Raw genomic sequence first — 24784 nt, 5'->3', positions numbered from 1 at the left:
CAGAAAATGCACATAAATTTAGCTAATTTTATTATTTTCATTTTATATAGTCATTAGATATATACCAGGAGCATGTTTGCTCTCCTGGAATGTATTGCACTTGCATTGACAGAGCTGGTGAGCTGATTTCATTGAGAAGATAGATAGAGTTAAACTCTGCCTGATACCCACCACATTCCACAGCCTGTGTATGCAGTGGGGTCATTCCAGAAGCAGCGCCTTCATGGAATGTAAGATACGTCATGAACTTTGAGTAACTGTTAGTAGGATGTCCTCAGGTCCTGCATCTGCTTGCTTTATGAGTCAGGACTTCCAGGGCTCTGCGTACACTGAAGCCTTAAAAGATTAAACTTCATTTCAACTGTAAATGGCATAGGTTGCTACTACGCATCCCAGGTCTTTGGCTGCTTTGCTGTTCCTTTGCCATGTATTTCCTTGGATGACTTTTTTTTTCCTTGATTTATCTTTTCTCAGTGCAAGCATTTTTCATCTCCCTTTTCAGAATTTTACCTTGGAAGCTCAGACTAGTTCTCTCGTTAGAAAGATCCTTGTTATTCTAATCTCGTCCTTCAAAGTGCTTGCAAAATCTACTTCATTGTCTGAGTAAACAAAAGTGTTGACTAGAATCAGAATGGACCCTCTGTGGTTCCTAACAGAAGACCTGTCTGAGTTTAATGAAAACATACTCACAGTAATATTTTAATATATTTTTTAACCAGTTGTGCACCTGAGTTATGGTAATTTCGTTTGCACTTTGGTTTTATCATTTTGATTATCAGAATGTTACATCAAATGTTATCAAAACCCTAAAAAAGCTGTATCTCATCTACAGCTTTCCCTTTTTCTGCAGGCTGGTTGTCTCTCAGAAAGGGAAATTAGCCTGTTTTGACATTATTTGTCTTAAATAATCTATCAATTATTATTTTTATAATTTTGTTATCCTTCAAGGTACATGGAAATGCATTTTTTAATAACGTTCTATTTTTTGGATACTCGGGTTTTGGCAATATTGTGTTTTATAAAATCTCTTTCATAATTTTGGCATAACTTTTGCCCAAGGATCACCTTGCAAAGCGCAACTCCATTTGCAGTGTGAAATAAGGTTCTGAAACAGAACTTGTCTGTGCTAGTCCTAGTTCTGCAATACTTAACAATGATCAGATAAGTCTCTTACTGACTCTCTCCCACTGACTCGGTTTCCTTCTCACTACTTATTTTCCTCTCAGGTATATTTTGAAGATTAATGAATATTTATAAAATGCTCTGAGTGAAACCTGCACATGAAAAATGCAACAGAAATGTCATAATTACTGATGCCTATTATTTTTTTTTTCAAAAAGGAAGCTATATCGCAAACAATATCCATGGAGAATTATGAGCTATAAAAACAAAGTCAGGACTCTAAAGGTACTATAGGGAATTGTGTCTGGCACAACTAAACTGAAGGTGAAAGCAACTGAGTAACCTGACAAAGAAAGCCGTGCAATGGCACAAGATACAGTGGGCAAGTTTTGTTAATAATGCTTATTATTGAAATATATGCAGGATGAAGTATTTGTATTACAGAAGGATGACGAAATCCTTTTCAGTCTGCAAGTAATTAAAGATGAGGTTCATCATCATAAGTAACATTAATAACTTTAAAGCAGCAGGCTCAGATAACCTATACTAAAGAGTTCTACCAGAACTGTCAAGAGAGATCTCATTTGTAATACCTCCTAGCATTTCAGTGACATTTCAGAAGACTCATAGTATTGTGCCAATGTTTAAGGAAAGAAAATTAAATAAGCAGAGCAAGCAGGATGACCTAGCTAGCTGTGTTATGGTTAACGTGACACCAGTCCCAAGTAGCACAGTACAAAAGCTGATACTTAGCCAGGTCATAAATAAGTCAATAATTGGCAATAATTTTTGTTTTTATCAACATTGTCTTGTTGATAAATCCAATTTAATTTATTGGTAAAGGTTGTAAGTCTGTTTCCTACAGATTAGTGTTGGAACATATTTCACAATGTGTTTCACAAAGTATTTGATCTACCACTGTGACATTTTGATAAAGATCTTAGTCAAGTCTAGTGCCACTAAATACAGAGACATTTCAGTTGTCTGGGCCAGTGTTGGTCCAGAAGCAGGATATGTACTTTTGAGCTGTGATGCATAGCAGGCACTTACGAAATCAGGTCAGCATTAGCTGGGGATGTCTGCAATCATCAGTAAATTGGATCTTTCTTTTCCCTGGTTCACCTTCATGATGTACTGTTGGAGTCAGATTTTTAGTGATTTGTGTTATTTTTAATTTTGCTTTATCTTAGCCTTTCTGTAAATGTAAAATCATCACTGATAGCATTTCTGAGTGACACAGAGATTGTCCAAGATGTAAATTACCATGAGTATAAAGCAGCTAGACAGAGCAAACAGTGGCTTAGGAAGGTTGGTGTATTCACATTAAGGTTTTTTAATACGACCAAGTTCAAAGCGATAAGCCTAAGAGCTAAGATCGCAGTTCACAGCTCTGGGACCAGGGAGCTGTATAGTGGAAAAGAGTAACACCAAGAAAAAATGAGGAATGATAACACATGGACACTGGAGGCATGCAAATAGTAAGAATGATGCCCTTGTAGACACGGACAGTGCAATTAGGGAGAAGTATGTAGAGAGGCAGGGATGTGGTGCTCTCCCCGTAGGTCACCCTTTAACACTGCCATGGAGTACAGCTTTGATTTGTACAATTTAGGGAGGATATTTATGATTGGAGAAGGTACAGAGATGAATCGTAAGTATGATTTCAGGAGAGAAAGGATGTCTTATAATGACATGTAAACTAAATAGAGCTAAGGTGGAGCTAATTGCTAAGAAGCAATTTGATCCAGTGTATATGCTGCTGAGCAGAAAAGCAATGTTGAATAATGAAGAACTCTTCAATACAACAGGATTTAGCAAAAACCAGTGGCTGAAAGCTGAAACAACAAATGTTTAATTAGGGATAATCTTTAACACTGAGGAAACAAATTATCAGGTGCACTGGACAATTCTCTGTTATTTGGAGTTTTAAATCAAGACTGAAAGTCTTTCTGGATGATAACTTGTATTTGAATAAAACATATCTGGATCAATGAAAGAATGACCAAAAGGTATGAGACAATTTCTATTCCAGGGACAACTGAGTAGTTCTTGACGTTTTGGCTTAGAAGAGAGATGACATAGAGGAAATACAGTAGCCCTGAAAAATTATTGGTGTCCCAAAAGAGTTAAATGGTTTGCTTAGGGTACATCATGAGTCGGTGGGAAAGTTATGAATAGAAGCTAAATGATGTTTGTCCCTTAGCTACTGTAGGATCCAGTGCTGTTCAAGAGCATGCATAATCAGTATTATCGGTCATCCTGAAACTAAGCATGGAAGAATTGTTTGTTTAGTGTTGTTTCAAGATTAATTTAGCCACAGCAAAGAGAACGAAGTGGAACGGGAAGAAAAAGACCAGAGACACAGGCAGAGACAATTGTGCTATACTTCATAAAGAAAATGGTGGAAATCTTTGGCCATGGTGATACAGAAAAAGCTGGCGTTATGCCAGCGAGAGGGGATAATTAATTCTTGAATTTTGAGGACAGCAAAATAAAGAGCAGGGAAATTTCTGCTCTGATTCAGGTGCAATAAAGAAGGACAGGAGAAAACAGAGTTAGTGAAATAGGGGGAAAAGGACTGTCAGAGCTTTACAGAAGACCAAATTCTTATTCTTTCTTTTCAAACTGTAGAACTGACAAATTCAGTTAGCATGAAATACAGATGTGGCAAAGTATCACTCTAAAAACAATTCAGTGCTTAAGTGCGGTAAGGTGCCTAGCTCCATAGCAAGCACTGAGATGATGCTGATTTTCACAGTTGGATAATTTGACTGCCCAAATTAAATACCTCTCATAGTTTCCCTGGTGATACCACTATGAAAGGCTGTACAGAATGACACAGACCTGCCTGCTCTACTGCGATATCAGAGGGACTATGGATGCCTAAGCGAAATCAGGATTTCATTCATCCTTACCTGATGAGTCCCTCTGGGACTGATGCAGATTTTAGTTTTACTTTCACCATAACACTGATGCTGGGAAGCAGAATTACTGATGTGAGATACCTAGTTGGGGTCCTCCCTGACACTTCTGTTTGTTAGAGATGATTCTGCTTGGAATCATTCAGTGAGGTTAATTGCACTCAAAATTATGCTTCAAATTCATATTTTAGGAGACTTTGGTATTGCTGTTGTTTAAGGTAAAAGCCCATTGCGACAGACCGTGTATACTGTATACTGGCAATATATGGATCCAGGAATTTATCTAGTACACCACAATCCCCTGTTTTGCAAGAATGTTTTTGAGATACAAAATAAATACACTTTCAGTGGTCAGTAGCCAGGCTCACTGACTTATTTCTGCCTGCAGCATTTCCTCTTTATCTGAGTGGAGCCACACAGGAACTTGTGACGGGAGTACTGTGTGCCTACGCTAATGAAGGGTTTGGGTTGAAGATTCGGTGCATTACTGGCATGGCCTTCCAGAGGTCTCTAGTTCTCACTGTTCCACCTTAAGTCAGCAAGAGCTGCCTATGCCTCTCCTCTTTGAACGTCAACCTCAAGATGCTACCTTCAGGCTTCTAGCTGTTCAGTTCAAGTCACAAGATTAAACCTGTGCTAACCTGTCTGGGAGCTTTGTGATGCAGATGCAAAAACATCAGAGAAAGATTAATATAACCAGCCATTGATTTATTATGTTCTAGGAAGTAAGGGATAAAGCAGGCTGGTGTGATGCCCTGAGCCCAGCCTCCACGGCGATTTCTCTTGTCCTGACATACATCCACCAGCACTTATCTTGTCTGTTCCCCTTTCTCTCCCTTTAGTTTCTCAAACTTCAGGAGTTTCTTTTGGCAGGCATGCTCCTCACTGCTGCTGATGCTGGAGCTTTCCTCAGAGCTTTCGGAGGGGAGATACTTCATTGCCATCATGTCCTTCTTGTTCATTTGCAAGCAGAGGCAGGAGGATTCGCTCACCTTAAATGACTCGCCCCACATGTTCTGGCACATGTCAGTCCCATTTGCGTACATCTGTGTGTCAAATAAGAAAAGCATCAATTACATTTAAAAATAGTTTAGTTAAAATCAATTTGTATCAAATTGATAAACATGATCACTTTTTAAAAATTGATTCTAGATAAAAAAGCAGTCTGCAGTCATCCACTGTCTTGCTGTGTGCCATGCTTCACCAATTCTGAGATATCTTAAAATGTTATCCAGTCCCACCAGTGGCAAAAGAGATTTGCCTGTTGTGAAAGCAAATGATTATACAAAGTGCAAAGTGATCAACAGCCAGCCCTTTGTTTCCACTCTGGGGCTGACAGCCCAGTGAGCTTTCTGGGTCTGACAGACCAAAGCTGTGTGTGCGAGGCTGTACAACTTGTAGCATGTCAGGACACTCTGACATGTCTTGGGATCTGAGTAGTGCTGAAAGCACCAGACTGAGTGTTTTGAATATGGGAACCTGTATACCTACAGGCTAGAGACAGACCAGTGGAGTCATGGCTCTCACTGTGCCTGCTGCCATGTACATCGTGACCGGGCAGGACCACACAGACAAAGAGAAGGGACATAACTTAGAAACTGTTTGAAGAAAAGAAGTTTTCTTCAAGCTTCTGAAGGGCTGTGTCCAGTGGTGTAATGGCCTTTCTGGCTGAAGAAATTGTAAACTGCATCTTCTCGCACTCTCTGCGAGTGAATCTGCCCTAGTCTTGATACTACATCGTTTTATAAGGTCTGTGTCTTGGGACCTGTACAACCACACAACAGAGATATTTCTTGTTTGCCAAGCTCACATTGTGACAACCTTCTGTCCGCCCAGCTTGAGTTTGCCTAAAGAGTATTAGCTTAGGAGTTATGTCCAGCCACAAAGTAAGCAGGATACACACTTTATCTTGCCTGCATTTCTCCCATGTGTTTGTGGTTGAAGTTCAATCTTTTCTGTTTCTGTAAAGGAAGCTCTAGGTACTCCCAGAAGCAAAGCTAAGAATCAAGTTGGGACTGGGAGTGATGACAGGAGTAGAAGCCTTGGGAATTAAGGAGTGGGAGTGTTAATCACTGAAACAGTGGGCCAGGCAACAGGACTGCTGGGTTCTGTTGCTGACTGATTCGCCTTGACCATGTCACCAGCACCTCTCTGAAGCTGTGTTTCATCTGTAATAGTACAAGTGCACATGATGCTGATTCTTTAATCCTACGTTGTTTCTCTTTGTGCTGTAATTTCTGGATGGTGTGATGGTTTACTATCGTTGCCAGCTCATGTAAAGGTCTGACGCTGTGAATCTCAGAGAAGGTGCCCTGTCTTGTGGTTGAGAGATTTCTGCATGGAAGCTGCTCTGTGTGCAAAAAATCAATGATTATAGATTTAAGTTTATTATGGGGAGGTGTGACTGGGCATCTGTAGTCCTGCAGTTTCTTCTGCTCCACCTATTTTCCACAACAAGTTCTTATGAGATGTCTCCCTGTCTCCCCACATGCAAAACTATGTTGACCTATGCTGTGCAGGCATAATCATTGCTTTTGCCTTAGACATCTATCCTTTGTGAATAATAGAGAGTCCATTCCAAATAGCCCCAAAGACACTGTAATCTGAAAACAGCTTTTCAGTTCACACCATCTCTGGCCAGGGCTCACTCCACAGATGTTGCAGTTGCTGGAGGAGAGTGGAGGCTGGCTAGTGCACTGACAGCAATGCAGGGTCAGAAATGGAAAGGTTGCTGCATCTAGTTCTCTCCTTGTGTTCTCAGGGTAGAGAGTTTCTTTCCCACTATTCCTGTGCTTTTAAGCACCATTACTCATTTTCTCCCAGCTCCTGTACAGTTCCTGGATTTCTACCTGCTTTTGGCTAATCATTCCAGAAAATATTAAAAGCTGTCATGTGGGTTTTCTTAGGTCTGTATGCAAGAAACAAGGCTACATTCTATTCTTGTGTCCCACAGGTTCTGTAACGTGTATTCATTACTTGCTAAATTGGTAAATTTATTTAGACCTTTCTCCTAACTCTGCTTAAAGATCAGAGCGTAGCCAGAATGCTGCAGCAAACAATGCACACAGACCATTTACCAAACATGTCCCTAAATTTAACTGTAAAGGATTCTGATTCTTCAGCTTCTTGGAAAATGTCCTAGTCTGTGCATTAACATTGCTTGGGGAGCACTCAGCTGGGAGAACAATGATAAAATGTGCCTCATTTTAGCCAGGCTAAAACTGGCTATGATCCATTGTGCATTCTTAATATTCAGCATTTGTTCCATGTTCAGCATTTGTTCCAAATAGTCCTTACAACCACTTGCATATGTCAAATGTAGGGCTGCTGACTGGTCCTCTGTATGAGCTGAGGGCATCAAAAGAAAGTAAGCATCTGTCCACAGTGCTCTGACATTGGAAAACCCTTTGTGCTTCTGGGTAACTTTTCCATGAGTTGGGTCCAAACCAAGTGAGTCTAATGTTTGTGTATCATGTAATTTTCACATGGGAGATGTTTTTCAAATTTCTCTGAGGAAACTTCATCTTTATTCTTACTTACCATGCAAGCCTATTTTTGGTGAAAAATATGGGCAGTTTAGGGTGTGGTTACATTTAGTTTAGGAATAGCTGCGCCTGGCTTCAAGCGATAAGACCTCTGGATTTGCTGCATGTTTTCCCCTGCAGATGGTATATTTTCTTTAAGAAATAAGTACAAGGGAATTCAAGGTTAAAAACTCCTATCTCTGGACCAGGGACAGTTTGAACCAGAGACTGGAGATTATTTACAGAGATTATCATTTCATTTTTCACTTCATCTGGAACTACTGATGATTTCGCACATCTGTGAAACTACGCTGTAAGTTTCCGCAGCCCATTATCAGCCCACTGCTGATTAGTGTCACTTTTGCAAGGCAGACAGCAATCCTGCACTAACTGGACTGTGACTTCCACTTATATCAGTTGCTGAACCAACTTCTGGAAGTACACGCACTTGAATTGAATTCAAAACAATAAATCTGGGATCTCTGCAAGCCTTACTACCTGTCCCTAAGCACTACACTTAAATTTCATTTACTTCTGCAATTTGGACAGTTTTCATAGATTCAGTGAAGTTCAACTGTTAAAAATATTCAGATAAGTGTAGCAGTTTTGAGCTGTATTATATTGCCTTGATGCTAAATTTACTTGAGTCACTAGAAGTAGTCACTACCTGACTCTTGAAAGGTCTGTAGATCAGGTTCCAGGCAACCTTGCTCTTATAAATCTTGTCAGTTCTCATTTTATACACTTTTGCTCATAAAATTAGTTATCGCAACCATTAAACCCTCTCAGAAAGATGGGATGAGCTCTCAGAAAGCTTGTCAGTGCTGCTCTTTAACCATCAGAGTTACGTAGAACAACGTTAGCTCTGCCCAGCCATTGGCAGACACAGTGGAGAACACACATCAGAGATATGACAGGTCTATGGAGAACAAAAGGGAGACATGTCAGGACACACAAAACAAGAATGTCAGGACTTAGGGATTTGGAAGATGGAGGACTTGAACATAACAAGGTAAAATAGAGAAACGGGCAAAGATGCCTAATAGGCAAGAAAACCTTAAAAATTCCTTAGTGATTTGGGAACTTACATCCCAATTGAAAAAGACAGAGGCATGTAAAGCCCCACATTATGTACGGAACCTTAAACATACCTCTCATGTCTCTGTTGTATGAACAAAGTTCACCTTTTACTTTATAAACCCCACTGTGGTTAAAATATCAGTGCTGCTTGAACTTCTACTTTTGTTTCACAAGCGGTATGAATAGTGATTAATTGAATGTATATATGCTTAGAGTAAGCAATCTATTTAAATAGAAATGTTTTAAAATTTATGTACTCAAAAAGTCTGATGTAGGTACGGCTTGAAACTGCTGAAGTAAAAATAATTCACCTGTTGTATTTTACTCCCATAAATTCAGGAAAAAGAAAAAGAACTCAATGCCTTTTTTTCTGCTACAGTTGATCAGGTTTTCTTACCTCACTGTACGGAATGCATTTATTCTTACAGTGGTTTTCTCCACTTTCATCCCATTCCCAGTCCATCAGCCAGTTACGAACACATGTGGAATCATCTTTGCAGGCTTCATACCTTCAGGGAGATTAGTGTGGAAGAAACAGTTATTTCTCTCACTTTTTTCCAGTGGACTCAGATTCAACTCAAAATGTCTACGTGGGCTATGCTAGTAATGTTGTATAGTTGCACAGTGCAGCTTAGCAACAGATCTTCAAGAAATGTGCACATTATCTTAGTTTGACATGCACGTAAACTCTGAGCTGGCCAGGAAGATCTAAATCACCATGAAAACCAAACAGTTCACCCACTACATTTTATACTCACAGGCTGAAGTAAAGGGCTCGTGTTCTGAGGAGCAACACTCATTGATGTGATGTTTGCTGCTTGGTTATGTTTGCTGATGTTACCGAGTGGAGGAAATACTGTGTGGGAGGGTGTTTCATGAATGCTGATGTTCAATATTGTGACAGCACAGGTACACTAAGAGTGAACTGTCACTTGAAGGAGGTGTGGGGAAAGTTTGTATTTATGAATTATTATGGGAAAAGAATGATATTTCCTGGGCAGGGGGTTGCAGGAATGAGGAATGTGCAATGAAATAAGGAAAACCCACAAAGAACAAAATCATATAAATTAATAAGCTATCAGCTTCAGAACAACGTTTTCAAAGAAGTTAAACTTGAAGTGAAGGAGGAAAGATAAGAGTCTTGTAGGGTATAGGTCTAAAATTTAAATTTTAAGTTATTTTTAACTTGTAACTGGTAATGCAAAAAAAAATAAAGCCTATAAATGGCCTGGAGCAAGTACGGTCTGCAACTGGCTGGTCTATGTGTTGAGAGATCTCGTGACTTCCCATTATCCTACATTATTTCCTTCCTTTCTTCCACTTATTTTCTACTTTTTGGCTCTTACCTTTCTTAAGGATAACTTTCTGCAAATCAGTTAACAACTACTTAAATTTAGTCTCAATGGCGGACTATTCACACCAGTAACTGAGAGTGCCAAAAAGTTAGTGTAGTTCAGCATGGTATTTGTAATTAATGCCTTTGGATATATTTTCTGTTTGTCATTTTTAATCTTGAGTTTCATGTTTCCAAAACTACTTTGATATCACGGGGGCTGCAGACTTATATTTTTAAATGAAATATGAGGTTTTACGCGGTCACAGAACTACAAGAACTAAACATTGCAGTACATGAATGTAAAGGTAAGAAATGTAAGAACATGCACATTTGCAGAACCTTCACATAGGTTTTCTGGGCTTTTTTGGAGGGAGAAAAAACAGTAGATAGAGGGTAACCAGGGCCTGAACTGAACAGGTCTAGGGCAGGAGACACATATTCTCAAATGTGTTCACCCAGGAATCTGCTGTCAGAGGTCTCTGCTGGAAATATAGGCTGAAATTTGATAAATTAATATAATGTGACATGAATAGGCAGATCCTAGCAGTTTGTGCCATGACTGGTTTTGGGACTAGGTGCTATAAGAATAATTGGTTTGTTGTTTGTTAGCTGCTGCGTGTACACTGACTGAAAAAGACATGCAGAGGTAACTCTCCAGGGACAGCTGTTTCTCTAAGGCTAGTCACTTTGCCTTCCTGAAGGCATGCCAGTTAGGAGCATCAATACAAACTTTTTGTTAATCACCTTCTATGAACTCTCCACATACCAGCATCAGATTCAACAATTAGCCCTTGATTCTTCAAGCCATGTAGGCATGAGATTTACTTTATGCATGCACTTAAATTCATTGCTTTCTAGCAAAGTTGATCAATATCTACTGTGAGCTGCCTAATACTAGCACTTCCACTTAAAGCAGTTGTGCCCTTCCCACAGTCTTCTTTTTAGTTTCCTTTTTTATTTGGCTAAGTGTTTTTAAGCCTGATGGGTTCCCAGACCAGGGTTGCTTCACAGCCTCTCGGGCAGTGCCCCTGGTACATGGGTTGGGACAGGGCAGGGGAAAGAATGAGCAGCCCTTGGGGCTTAGGAGAGGGCAGAACTGCTTCTGTTGAAATCAGTGTCACCTCCAGTTATACTTCTCAAATTATGAATGTGTATTTCAGAGTTTTACTGAACTGGGGCATTCATCCTATGCATCTGGTTTCCTCAGGAATTTGAATTAAATATGCTTGTTAAAGTATTTATACTTTTGTTCACTATTATCTATTAAATTGTCAGATGAAATGTTTCCTAATTATGATTATTGCCTGACTCTATTATATAAGCAGGTAGCAAGGTATAACTCTATTATTACAAGTTTTTCTTTATCCCAATGGAAGTAATTATGAAGCTAAGTCTATGAAAAATCATGCCTTATGAAAAGTCTGATTTCTGCTGTCCAGAAACCTGTAAGTGGTTTCTTCAAACATTAATTAAAACCCATGAGAAACATAAATATAAATACTTAGAAGATCCTCCCTGAACATACTAGTTCCCTATGTACAACGGGCAGGATATTTTTGTTTTAAAGCTTTTTTCACCAAATTTTTTATAATTAGCTGTTTCTCTTTTAAAGGGCACAGGGTCCTTCCACAGGTGGATCAGAAAACGGCTTGTACATTGGGCTCTTTCAAAAGCAATAGTTTTAAGACTAGTGGGAACAAGGAATCCTAAGACAATAGGAAGAAAAGGAAGGCCCCAAGCTAGTCAGATGAATTTCTTTTAAATGAAGTCACTGCTCATTCAGAATCCTCTGCACATTTCTGGCCACAAAGACATACAGTATGCAGCAGGCACACTCACGGCATGTAGAGAAAGTAGGTCACATCACTAACAGTGCTACAGCACGCTAAAGGGACTCCAGTGAATAGAACACGAAAAAATGTTACTTTAAATCACCAGAAAGAGTGAGAATTCTGTCCAGGCTCTTTTCTAGCCTCAGGCCTTAAGCAGGGTGAGGGAATGGGTTTGACATTGGCATTAGGCAGGCACACAGACTAGCATGCACAGTAACGGGTCATCATTACATTTTTGATTCAGGCCAGGCATCTATGACGCCAACAGGGGCAATAGATCATTGTTCAGTGTGTGTTTAGAGTAGAGCCTCCTCTCTGCCAGGAGTCTCCATACTGGGAAAGGGTCAGTTTTTCCTGTGCAGCAGCTCTCAATCACCCCCCCCACCCCCCCCACCCCGCGCCCCCCCCCCCACCCCCGCCAATACTTTGCAACAGCAAAATTTAAAACTGCTATTTACCTGGAGGTTCTGGCAATACCCAGGGCACACTGAGGGTTTTGCTATGTAATATTGACCCACCATATACACTTTGGTATAAATCTCATATATACTAAGTCTGGCTTAAGCCAGTTCATAGATGCAAACTAAACTCACAGGGTATATTTTCTTACATCTTTACAGTATCAGTGGATATAGCAGTTTGGTGATGACTTTGTGTGCTGCTTATTTTGGGATACATTTGTTTTAGATATTGGTATGCTATTGCTTTGCCTGTTAGATCTATTCTAAAGTCCACTGGCAACTCCACTGCCTTAAAAAACGAATGCTTTCAAATTTTGGCAATATTTGGTTCTGAGCTTTGAGATTCTGAGCACTGAGGCAAATTCAAGGTCTCAGTCTTTATCTTGAAGGTGGTCAACAATCTGGATTCAGTTTAGAAGATTACTAAAACTTTGTGAAGGAAGACTGCACATGACAAATCTGTTCCTGAGGCATGTGGAGTTTCCTAACACAGAAATAAAATTCATCACTAGAGGAAACTCTAGGGAAGCTAAGAAATACATCAGCCCTTCTCACTGTCTTCCATTACAAATCCAAACTATGCTTCTTGTTTTCTTCTCTGGCACAAAGCAATGGAGACACATTTGAAGACAAACCTACCAAAATACTGCACTGCATACATGACTTTGCCCTTGGAGAGAAGATGAGAGTGAAAATGGATCCATGTGTCAATAATACTCAATTTGCATAACCACTAGGGAAAGCACTGCACAGAGCAGTGCAAGAGAACTTTACCATGTGCTACTGTGTGTTCTGTATTTTCTGTGCTTCCAAGAAAAGCTCTTTTGTAACATTTTTAGAAGTATTAAAACAGTTTTCCACGATTTTCAGAGCAGCCTAAGGGATTCAGACATTCACAGTTAATGACTTTCAAGGGATGCTAGCAGTTATAATTCTATCGTGTGAACACAGCCTGTTCTGTTTGTACTATGCTTCACACCAATTTAACCACACAAACTATTTACTGTAATTACTAGACTCAACGTTAATATGGTACTGACTGAGATTTATATAGCATTATTTAAGATCCAACATCTCATAACAGGGAGAGAGGGAGGGATGAAGGGAGGGAGAGATATATGCTGGATGCGGGCCACTGAAAAAAATCTCAGTACCCCACCTGGATATAATGCTCCTACCCCAAGACTAGGGACAGACAGGTGCTGGGTTGTCCCACTACATGTCTTGCACTCAAAAAATAATGTGATTCCCTGATGTTGTATTTTGGGAAACAAAATTGAATTGCTCATTGGTATTAATATTTTTAGCATTACTTGGCTGCAAATTTCTCTGAGATTCAGGCTTTTAGAAGTGGTTTTAGAGAGAGGGATGATGGAAGGGAAAAGGCCAAGGGTGAAAAATGAAGAAATTAAACTAATTTGTTATATGAATTAATTGAAAACATAGAGGAAATGGCTGCTTTCATGATTTCATACTGCATTTTATACATATAAAAGAAATGGATCATATAACAATCAAGTATTTAGGTTTAAAATGCTAACTCCGTAAATGCTAACTCACAGGCCTGGACATTTCACAGGGTGGGCAGGCCCTCACTGCTGTCAGTGCCTATCAATGTGGTGAGAGCTTCTCCGTCATGTCAGGCAGTTCTGATGCTGCTGCATTGCTTCCTCGCAGAGGACAGGGTGCTGCTGTCCCTGGGTCACTAACATTCAGCCTGTGTCTGTTATTTTGGGAGTAGTAGCTTAGCAGAGGAAAAAGCAGAGATGTCAAACAAGAAATGAAGAGGAAAAACAAGAGAAAAGGCATAAAGGTGGTACAACACCATCGAATCTTACTGCCACTTGATTGGGAGATCTGTGCTTGCGTATTATAGCTAAATAAAAATACTTTGATAAAAAGCTGAACCTACCAGTCATCACAAAAGCTTTGACACAACGGAACAGACCGAATAGCAGCAGTGTAGTTGGGATGGATCCAGTGAGCAGCATGTGGAGAACACCGGTAAAAGCACTCAATTTTCTTTGTGAAATCTTCACAGCTGTGGTGGGTGAGAAAAGCCACAGATAAGCCTGTTTCTTAGCATCAAGGCTCTAGCCTCGGTTTTCTAGGCCTGCTTTGATGTGGATGCAATAGTACAGATTAGGACAAAAACATAGAAAAGCATCCTTTCGCCTTGTTAATGTCTAGATTCCAAACTCATTCCTTTGGCATTGTGTATGAACTCTGACTGTGCAATTACCATAGCCAACTAAAGAGTGCACAAATGTTTCCATGCATATTTCAGCCCTGTTTGTGTAAGCTTTCCGTAAGCTTTTGAGGCCTTGAGTTTTCCTGGCAAGAACAATTCCAGGCAATAATGAAATGTAGTCTAAAACTATAGTACAAAACTTCCTCTATGCTGTAGCCTTATGGTTTCATCAATCTTTAGATTTTCCCACAGCCCAGCTGAAGTTACTCAAAAACACATACTGTTGCTGCTCTTCTGGGAGTGGCAGGCAATAGCTGTTACTTTTGCACATATGTTTTTGCTTAATTGTTTTGTACTTTCATTCTTTCATTTCTATAACTTGCCATGTTTCATAGCTCTAACATCTAACAGGGTACTAAAAATCTTAATTATGAAGACATTCTTCATGGTTACAAAACCCACAGGACTACAAGAATTTTTATTCTAAATATTCAGGAGTTTCATTTCTGGACTCTTGTGCATTTTGTTTGCAAGATTTAATAATCTAGTTGTTCTGCTTTCTAAACAAAGGAAGAAGCTTGGTCTGTATTGACTAGGGGTCACACTCACTGGTATGTGATGGTTGTTTTGGAGAGCTACAGAGATGTGGTGTGGTTGTTACCTACTGGGTTTATGACTGCTTTGCATTGCTAGATATGGTTCTATACTGAAAGCAAACTTGAAAAAAACATAACCCTTTCTTGATAAAATGGCATAAATCCTTCTGCACAAATACTATATACTTGGGGATTCATGGGCTTTTGTGAGAGGAGAAGAAGAAGAGCCAGACATTGGTCAGGTATAAATACAAGATGATGGGAACTAGGCTGGGTGGCATCATCTTTAGGACAACCTAGGAACTGTCCATCAGCAACTCCAGGAGAAGTTACCGTTAGCTCTGTGGCTGCTACAGCAGAGATCTATTGAACCAGGACACAGACAACATCAAAGCTGACTTACGATTTACTGAGCTGCCCACATCTGTTCCAGTAGCTGTTGTTTACTTTAATTACTGGGGAATGAGCCAATTGCTCTGTGAAGTCTGCATAGCAACAGGAAGCTGTCAGGAATGAAAACGAGATCTTGCAATAAGGATTTTCTTTAATACTGTATTTGGAAGACTAAAAATGTAAGATGAATCCATTTTGGTCCACAATATGATAAAGTCTCTTAATACTAACTGGAAGATGTATTCAAGCTCAAACATTTTTGGTTTTGGAAGTAGCAGTGTAAATGCTAAGTGAGGTGGACTGGCATCAACAGTGCTTTCTCAAGGTGTGCCCAGAGAGCCCTGAGAATTTTACTAGTGTTCTGCCAGATGTTATATCCTGAGGGATACTAACTTTGAAAGCTACCAAACATAAAAAGAGAGTTGCAGAAATGTAATAAATACTATACTTTGCTCACTACAGAATTTTGATTTCAACCTTTCCCATTTGGTGTCTGCTACAAGTAATTAATTTTTATACTTAATCACAATAAACCAAATTCATCTTTGCTGTAAACTTTTTTAAGCAGATGGAGCTACAAGAAAAGGAAACTGCATCAGAATTCTTTAAAGATAATAAATGAAGTCAGTGAGAGTTCTGCAGTTAACTTTGTTAAGGACCAGAACCTTACTCTTGATTTGCATGCAGCAAAATGCCAATGAAGAAAGCTTTTCAAATGCAACTTATACTGCATCTTAATATATTTTTGAGAAATTAAGGGAACTGCCCAAACAATTAGTGTGTACAAAGCTGTACTTCTAGACCATATTTGGCAAAATTAAACCACTCTTACATTTAGAGTACAGAGTGCATTCATGCATATTTGGCTCAGGACTTGGCTTCACTTTGTGGGTGTCCCCTTCCAGACATCCGTATTTTTGGCAGGTAGATGACGTTATGACAGCAAAGAGGGTGACAGCAAATCTCAGCATTGTTGTTCTGTTCTTTTTCCTATATGGAGAGAAGTCTTTATTTATATGCTTTATTTCTAGGAGAAGTCGTAACATTAAAAAGAAGGACTGCTATAAAAAAAGTTACATATATAACCAATAAAATATGCTTAGCAAAGATGCACACATAAATATTAAGACACATGTTCGCCCTTTCTTTTTGCTTATATCTGAATGCTTGTACTTCTGCTACATATTTTTGAGGTTCGGTGGCAAGTGATAAAAACCACCAACAATTCAGGCTATTTATGAAAACATGTTACAATTTTCAGTATTTGAAAAAATTATTTTAAGTTTCTTACACTGGATTCATTAGTTCTAAAACTTGCAGAGTTGTTTTGCACACTTGGAAATTACACACTTGATACAGCTGCAAGCAAGCTAGTAGTGGTCAGCACCGGAGCTGGATAAATTACATTGATAACTTGCCTGTATTGAGCCTATGCTAATTTATACTTAAGAATCAGATCCATTATTTTCTGCCTGTTTTGTAGAGTTTGGTCAAAATTGCAAGGTAAAAACCTTTTGTCTGTGAGACTAAAATTTCTCTAAACACAGACTACATATTAGTGAGCTACATAGATAAATCTAGAACCTGTTACATAAATCAGTGCATAATTCTTTATACATGTTATTAATTTAACCCTTCATTCTTTAGTTAAATATTCCTGTTATCTTTTTGGAATAATTTTGCCTGAATAAGGACTGCAGCTCCTCTATATACCTAGACTTTTCAGATATAAAGAAAACAACATGTTACAGAAGGAGAGATCTGTCTCTCCAGTTTCTCAGTAGTTTCTCACCTCTTTTGCTGTCCTTCTGGGTGGTGCTTCTCCCTGGAAGAGGAACACAGTAAATTGCTTTTCTCATTTTCCACTTTATATATACACACCATCTGGCATCAGTGCTCCAGAATTTGTTTGCCCTGGAAGAGTTCCTTGACCCTTTGCAATGCTAACATAGATTTATCTCAAAAGCAGATGCAATGACCAGCACATAATGCCCTTTTATTGCTTGCAAACGTTGACATGACAAAGAGGAAAGTACAAACATAGGTTAGAATTAGAACAACAGCTCTCCTATATACCAAATACAACTACCTCCCCTGCCTGATTTTTCAATGATTCCTTTTATTGTTAATTATTAGATTCATTTCTACATTTTCATGGGGCTCTTATCACATGGGACTTCACTGAATTAGAGACATTAAAAACCACACTTCATATTTCAGCCTGACTGGCTTAATCTTTACTATAGATGTATGATGGCTTGCCTTGGCTTACACAGTAATTTTACTGCAGCCCCTGGAAGAGAATCTACGTCTCCCGATTCCCAGGTCTTTGCTCTTTGTTCAAAGGATCCCTTTATAACCTGCTGCTGTTTGCTCTGGTTGCTCTACCTGCTTCATCTGTACTCTCCAACCAGTGTCACAAGCGCTACAAGAAACTGTTGCTTGTACCATTGATAGCGATTGTGAGATCTGCTCTCTGCAAGGAGGATTCTGCATCTGAACATAAACCATCGCATAAGGTAGACATGGTGATTACAAATAGTTGCACTTATTTCATAGATCAAATCTTATTGAGCACTGTAAAGAGCAGCACCACTCGCTACTTTGCAATTACTTTGATGCATTAGGAAAGTAGCATCTGTTCATTTTGTGTTTAAAACAGAACACTGGTTTGTCAGATAATACTCTCGGGGCATTATTTACAAACCTTTTTTGCTTGAAAAAACAAACATTGTCACAGTGGAAGTGCGGTATGAGTCCCATTGAGGAAATTCACTGAGCATGATAATAAAAAATCTCTATAAGCTATACGCACTGATTCCTATCCTAGCTCTAGTAAATGCCTCAAGGCAAAACTGTTGCTGGCCTAAAAAGAGGCATTTCCAGATTTGTGGAAGCTGAGCGATTTTTATGTTCCAGAATTAATTTAATTAAGTTTAAATAATGAATTTAAGTAAGGCAAGTTTAAAGAAGCATAAAGTAACTATAGGAGAAACTGAAGAAAATCTAATGGCTTATTACCCACACCTTCACCTCATGTGGCTTGATCTAGCATTGGCTGAAATTAATGGAGCTCCTTGCTGATTTGTAATGTAATGGATTCGTGCATACTGCTCGGCACTTGGATCTTTGTATTCATCCAAAATAAAGACCACTGTATAACATGAACACTCACTTTCAACATTGTGATCGGTGGATAGGCTAGCCATCCTGGTAAAAAACACAGAAATAGTACACGCTCTGTGCCTTATTGCTTGGTTTGCATAAAGTATATGTGCGCTTGTAAAGGTGTAGGCATGCCAGGAGGTTTCTTGTAATGCCTCTGTTCACTGGATTGACATACAAATTATATTAAGCTATAGGAAACTGTGATCTCTTTCAGGCTTTGAGTATGAGCCAAATGGGACCACTTGCTGGGAGATTAGGCAGAGTTTCTAGCAGCGGGAAGGAAAATTGTCATATGTTTGTGATTTCTCAGACTTGGCTTCGGTTAGCAATACAAGTGAGCAAGCTCGGCTAAGGAGCTTTTATAGATCTCAGCTATACATCTTCATCACCTGAGAACTGAATCTTGATTCTTTGTTCTTAAAGTATTCTTTCGCTAGTTATTCTGTGTGATGTCTTATACTGAGAAATTCATTAAGGGAAGTTACTTACCCCTTTCCATAGTTGAATTTCTCTTTATTTGCTTAAATTGAACTCAGTGACATTCTCGTACTTTTAAGATTCCTACTGCCATTTAATTTTAACTTTAATATCAGTGCCCTGTAACTTCCATTCATCTTTTCAAGAGCTAAAGCATGCGTGATGTTAAGAGAAAGAGTTAAAGCATGCGTGATGTTAAGATATTGCCATAGACAGCAGTTCAGTCACCACAACATTAAATTGTTATTATCATCTGATGATGATCTAATTGATAGTGGCCTATAATGCTAGTAAAATTATGCATCTATTCCAAAACCACAAACACTGCTATACTAGGTCTCAAGAGCCATCTACCCGGGCAACTTCTTTCTGGCAAGTGCCATTAGCAGAAAATTAGGGAAAAAATGTTTAAAAAATAAAGCTAGTTGCTAACTTCCCAGCTTCTGGCAGTCAGTTTAGTAACTATGTCAACTGACATCTCCTAACTCAACATAGTGATTCCTTTTTTGTGAGTCAGATCTCCTTAATGACTGAAGTAAGCTTTTACGGTTTTATATTCTTGGTAACTCTGCAAAGCCGATGTGGTTAAGGGAAAAAATTGTTTGCACTTCCAACCAGTGACAATTGCCAGATCCATTTCGCTTCTTGGCATCCTGAAAGTGTAACAACAGTGTGACCAGAGGCAGAGAGAGTTTCAGGAGTGTAAATTAGAGCATTTGGCCTGTTATAGCTTTATTATAGATGGCAATGTGTGCTAATGAAATTAATCTGTTTGTTCCTTGTATCTCAGTGTGAGCCCGCAGGCTCAGAAGTCGGAAGTGTTTTTCTCGTTAACTGTAACAAGAAATGTAATTAGAAGCACAGGTTGTTATCTAATTTAGTGTCACTCCTGAAGGTCCTTTGCAAAACTGCATTTAAAGTTGCAAAAAGAGCACATTATTTGATGATCAGTTAAGCACATATTGTAGACTTTCATTATGTTAGACTTCAGAACCAAGAGTTTGTATTCACAAGTCTCTCTGCTGATTGTATCATGTCACAAGTCAAGCTGAATGCCAAAGGAGACACTCCAGATGGACTCAGTCTGGCACTCCTGACTCTGGAAAAAAAAGCTGAAGTCAAGTCTTAACATTACTGAATTTAAGGTGTGATTTGTTTCTGTTAACTTTAGTGGGGCTGGGATTTCTACTTCTATTTTGTCTGTGTAAGGACTATGTCGTGGCACAAAGTAAGGCTTACTTGCTTTATTTAAGTACACAAATGTTGCTGAGCTAGTTCTCCAACAGGGCACGGGAAAGACAAAAGCACCAGTAATTTTATATAACCAAGAGAGTGAGTCAGTGGGGGGAAAAAAGCAGATATTTTAATGAATAGTAGGTTTAAAAAGGCCAAACAACAAAATTATCATTGTAAAAATGTTATTTTAAGCTCCATGTTAGGTTTTTCAAAATTAAAGGGGACAAAACCCTACTTATTTTAGCTTATTACCGAGTTGAAAGGACCTCTTGAAAGCATAACTGAATGCTCTTCCTTTGCCCTAGTCTTTCATTTGCCTTTCACATTCTTCTAGTCTGTTACTGTGAGGTTCCTTGAACCACTAAGAATTATTGCTATTTTTTCTACAAAGAATGGGCTTTGGTTTGGTTAGCTACTGCCTGTGTGGTGTGATGTGGGCTCTCACAAGTGACAAAGAAAATCTGGGTCCAGCATGACCTATACCCTAGAATTAACCAACTGCAATCTTGTTTCTAATTTAGACTATTAATATTTGATTGAATTTTCTACCATCACTGATGAATTTCTTCTTAGGGGAGTATGAATACTATTTTTTTTTATTTACACTTATATTATGAGTACTTATTATTTGTATAAAGGTAATGCCTAGATGTCCCTGTGTAAAGTTGTGATGTCGTGTTTAAAGTACTTGATGCCAACACTATATTACAGATAGACATGTCCCACAGTCCCCTTTTCTGTCCTGATCCTGTACTACCCCTTTCCCTCCACTGTGCTGGCACAACCCAGATGGGGTTCTGCACCCAACCAGATGGGGGAACTGATCCAGCAAAAGGAAATCCAGCAATTCCCCCTGCCTCCAGTGTTTCTAGCCAAATCAATTTCCCTGTTCATTTTATAGCCCAGCTGTAGAAGAGTTGTGTTGCTGTGAGGAAAAGGGTGGTATATCACAATGAGAGAGACAAATAGGGTATGGTAGGACTGGCAGTACTTTAAGTCAGAACTGCCAACCTCTAAGCCCCATCGTGTTAGCATTCTGTTTTGTTTTGGTTTTTGTTTTAATTGTTATGTTGAACACCTTGTAATCAAAAGTAAGAGCTGACAGGTCTATAAAGAAAACAAATAATGCGAGCACAAGGTAACAGTGAGATCATATTGGTCAACATATTAAAAGGCAATGACTGGAAACCACCAGATTAATCATTGCTGAGGTTTTCCTGTTTGTATCACAGCAAGGATGAGTTTTACGGAGGACACAGTTGAGGTCTATGTAGTGTCTCTGCAGACATGCCTGAGGAATGACTCCCGTACATGTCACATTAGTTCTAGATAGCTTGACTCATTGTCCTGCGATGAATCTGTGGCTAGAAAATTGACTACAACACTCATGGAAAAAGTATTTTTCCCCCTAATACCTTTCTTTATATTGTCCTCTCTCTCTCTTCATCCCGCAAATGGCTCCCCTCTCTGTTGTATCAATCAGAAACTGCATTCATTCCCAGCTCTTTCTGTCTCTTCTTCTTCAATAGATACATTAAGTCTCTTGAAGTATCCTGATGCCAGCCTCCACTGCACACCTGTTAGATTTCCATGTCTTCCATGTATGTGTCATCTCATAGTTGGGAGGCATTTCCATAAGTAACAGTAGAACTATGTGTAATCTTCCCCCTAGCTCGCCTTAAAACTCATCTTTGGGTGGCCAAAGAGAAGGCGACAACACTTAAGCTCCGATGCTACTTCTGCTGGCCAGCATCTCTCCATTCCCTGTGTGCTTCCCTTTCTGGACTTTTCAGAAATACACACAAATATACATATTTATGCATATGTAATTTGTACTCTGTTAACACCTAGGGGTAACAGCTCAACCGTGGCAATTGCTGTCCAAGCCAACAGTGAAAGCAGCGTATTCACGTGCCTCCTTTAAAGCTATAACGAGTTTGATGAGCTTTTGTTGCTAAGAAGTGCTGTTAATTTAGTTATTGCACTAAGCTCTCCCTAAACCTCACAGACATACTTTTAACTCCTGTTATATATTTGCATATTTACATCTTCTACTTCCTTATCGGATGTAAATATGATATCTAGAACAAGGTTATAGCAGTGCAAAGCTGTCACTTTGACAAACTGCATCAGTGCAAATAAGGATATATGCCCTTCATGGTATATAAAGAAGGAAAATAACAATTGGTAAAGAAATCATATCCAGTTAGGACTGGATTTTGCTATACCTAGATCTAGTAATTGCCATCCTGGATCAGGTAGTCAGTTCGTTTATTTCATTATTCTGTCCTTGAGACTGACCAATAGTAGTTTCCAGTGAAGATGTACTGGAATAATATACTGTATAATATACTTTTATGGCATAACCTGCCTGTAAGAAATTTCTTCCTAATCCTCCTTAATTCAATGATTAGCTTGTGCCCTGAAATGTGAGTGTTTATATCCTTTCTGTAAAAAGTCCTCATGTAACTATGAGTATTTATTAATTACCCAAATGTCTCATGCAGAACTTCTCAAATAGCAGACCTCGCTAGATTCAGATCATGAGTAAATTTGACCTAGATTGTGTCAAGGTCCCAGACTTACTAATTCTCCTGCATTCTTTTGGGAAATCCTGTATTTCTTACCATTTCCTTGGAGCTTAGAGGTGCTGGTGAGCTGTACTCTGTGGCTGCAGTTCTCAGCTGCGCAGGCAGCATGCACTGCTTGGCTGGCCTGGCAGAGCTGGGGTTGTTGTCTTGCTTTTTGCGGAACAAAATGATGAATCATTCTATAAAGAGTAATTGATTAGTCTTAGTCAAAGCTTTTCCTAGCAAATCTCACTCCTTCTGCAGTTCACGTAACTACTTTTTTACCCTTATTTTTTATTTTCCTCATAACTGGTATCCTTTAGTGTTATCATGCTCGTTTTTTAGTGAATCTTGAAAAAAGAATGCTGTCATAGGGGTGAAGTTAGGGAAACAGACAGGGGTCATGGCAGTGACGTGCCACCTGTATAATTACCTGTCATTACTGACATTCTACACAGTACAACATCCCAAAGTACCGTGCCATCTTCCGGGCTGACTGCATATTGCCAATTGCCAAACATTAGTATTCCAGTGTAACGACCAAAACTTCTCTGTGAATACCATTAGAACTGGGTCACTAACAGAAGGTGTGTGACAGCTTAACATGCAGAACAACTAAAGCCATTTCCTCCGTCTCATACAGAGCAGAAATACTGAGAGTGAAGATTATGTGTATCGTGTGAGCAGAATGACAAATGACAAGCCTTAGCGATACACTTGTTTGCTGGCATTAGTGATGCAGTTCTGCCTTGGAAACAGTGAAAATAGGTGATCAGCTGGGTTTTGTGCTGCACCAGTTTTGCTAAATGTTTGAATTTAATAGGAATTCAAATGATCAAGTTAAGTCTTTCATTTCGTAGAGGAAATTCTCATGCTCAGCAGCATCCTAATAACCTCTACTACTTAGCATTTTCTATTCTGTTTGGAATAAAGAGGTTTTAACCTCAGAGCTTCAAGCTGTATATTTCTATCCCAGCTCCAGGAATTACTGCTGTAGCTCTGTGCTCAGCAGTCATAAAAATGCTGCAGATGGATTGATGTCATTTTAGAAAACATGATGGAATAAGCTGAACTAAACTCTGTGTTCTGCCTTACCAAGGTCCCTTTAAACCAGCTAGAGAAGAACGAAAGGGAACTCTTCCTGGATAGCATCGGCATGCTGAGACATTCTTTATAGGAAGAAAACAGAAGGTAGAAGCCAGGGAAAGGAAGTATCTGGAACTGCAAAGAAAAACAGCATTAAGAGTATTAACTGAGTATGAGTAAGTGAGCTACACAGGCTCTCTGTGGTCCCCTGCTTTTGCTCTGTGTTAGTCAGTCTGGATAACATAAGAATCAGTCCCTTTACAAGCCCTTATTAATTACTCTTCTATCTTTTTTTGATGTGTCTTTTTCCTGGAGACAAACATGGTGAACATAGGCGTGGCATCACACCACATTCTGCCTCATTTCCCTGTACCCCTTTTCCCTGCCAAGCCTCTCATGATTCGTTCACTTTTATTTCAAGTTGGAAAAAAAACCCAAACCCAGTTCAGAAAACTAGCTCATACGGAAAAGAAAAATCAGGTCACTCAGACTGGTCTGCAGATTCAGGTCATATTCGGTGACGAGTTTAAATGGAAAAATATGGGAGAATCAGTAAAATGAGGAGTATTTTTCCTATTCCTTCAACATGAAACCTCACTGTTCTTTTGTTTCAAAAATATTGAAAAGACATCTCCAGTCCAAAATACTAAACAGGGATTAAACAGAGAAGGAAATAATCCAGAAGGAAATCGAACACGGTCTTTTCACAAGCAAAATGTCTTATTAACCCCCAAATGGCTTTTTGATTCAGTGTGATCACAAAGATTTTTAAATTGTTTTGAGTAAAATAC

At 39.1% G+C, this 24784-nt stretch overlaps 2 protein-coding genes across 2 annotated transcripts in view; one reads left to right on the top strand and one right to left on the bottom strand.

Moving 5' to 3' along the window:
• Positions 1 to 24784, top strand: part of MAST2 (microtubule associated serine/threonine kinase 2) — a 226814-nt gene that overhangs the window by 5453 nt on the left and 196577 nt on the right. The gene's annotated exons all lie outside the window — the stretch shown is intronic.
• LOC134520087 (riboflavin-binding protein) lies at positions 41 to 17272 on the bottom strand. Its single transcript, XM_063345060.1, has 6 exons — positions 17249 to 17272; positions 16289 to 16446; positions 15467 to 15566; positions 14189 to 14317; positions 9045 to 9156; positions 41 to 5089 (listed from the first exon to the last, which is right to left on the bottom strand). The coding sequence occupies exons 2-6, from the start codon at positions 16425 to 16427 to the stop codon at positions 4853 to 4855; spliced, it is 717 nt and encodes a 238-aa protein (XP_063201130.1). The 5' UTR covers positions 16428 to 16446; positions 17249 to 17272; the 3' UTR covers positions 41 to 4852.

Source organism: Chroicocephalus ridibundus, chromosome 8, assembly GCF_963924245.1.
Source record: "Chroicocephalus ridibundus chromosome 8, bChrRid1.1, whole genome shotgun sequence".
In the NCBI taxonomy this organism is placed as follows: domain Eukaryota; kingdom Metazoa; phylum Chordata; class Aves; order Charadriiformes; family Laridae; genus Chroicocephalus; species Chroicocephalus ridibundus.
This window is presented reverse-complemented; position numbering and strand designations above follow the sequence as displayed.

Coding starts and splice junctions, on each gene's coding strand:
- LOC134520087 (XM_063345060.1), bottom strand. CDS start 16,427: ATGCTGAGATTTGCTGTCACCCTCTTTGCTGTCATAACGTCATCTACC. Junction 14,318..15,466: donor TGTGGGCAGCTCAGTAAATC/GTAAGTCAGCTT, acceptor CACCCACCACAG/CTGTGAAGATTTCACAAAGA. Junction 9,157..14,188: donor CAAAGCTTTTGTGATGACTG/GTAGGTTCAGCT, acceptor ATCTCCCTGAAG/GTATGAAGCCTGCAAAGATG.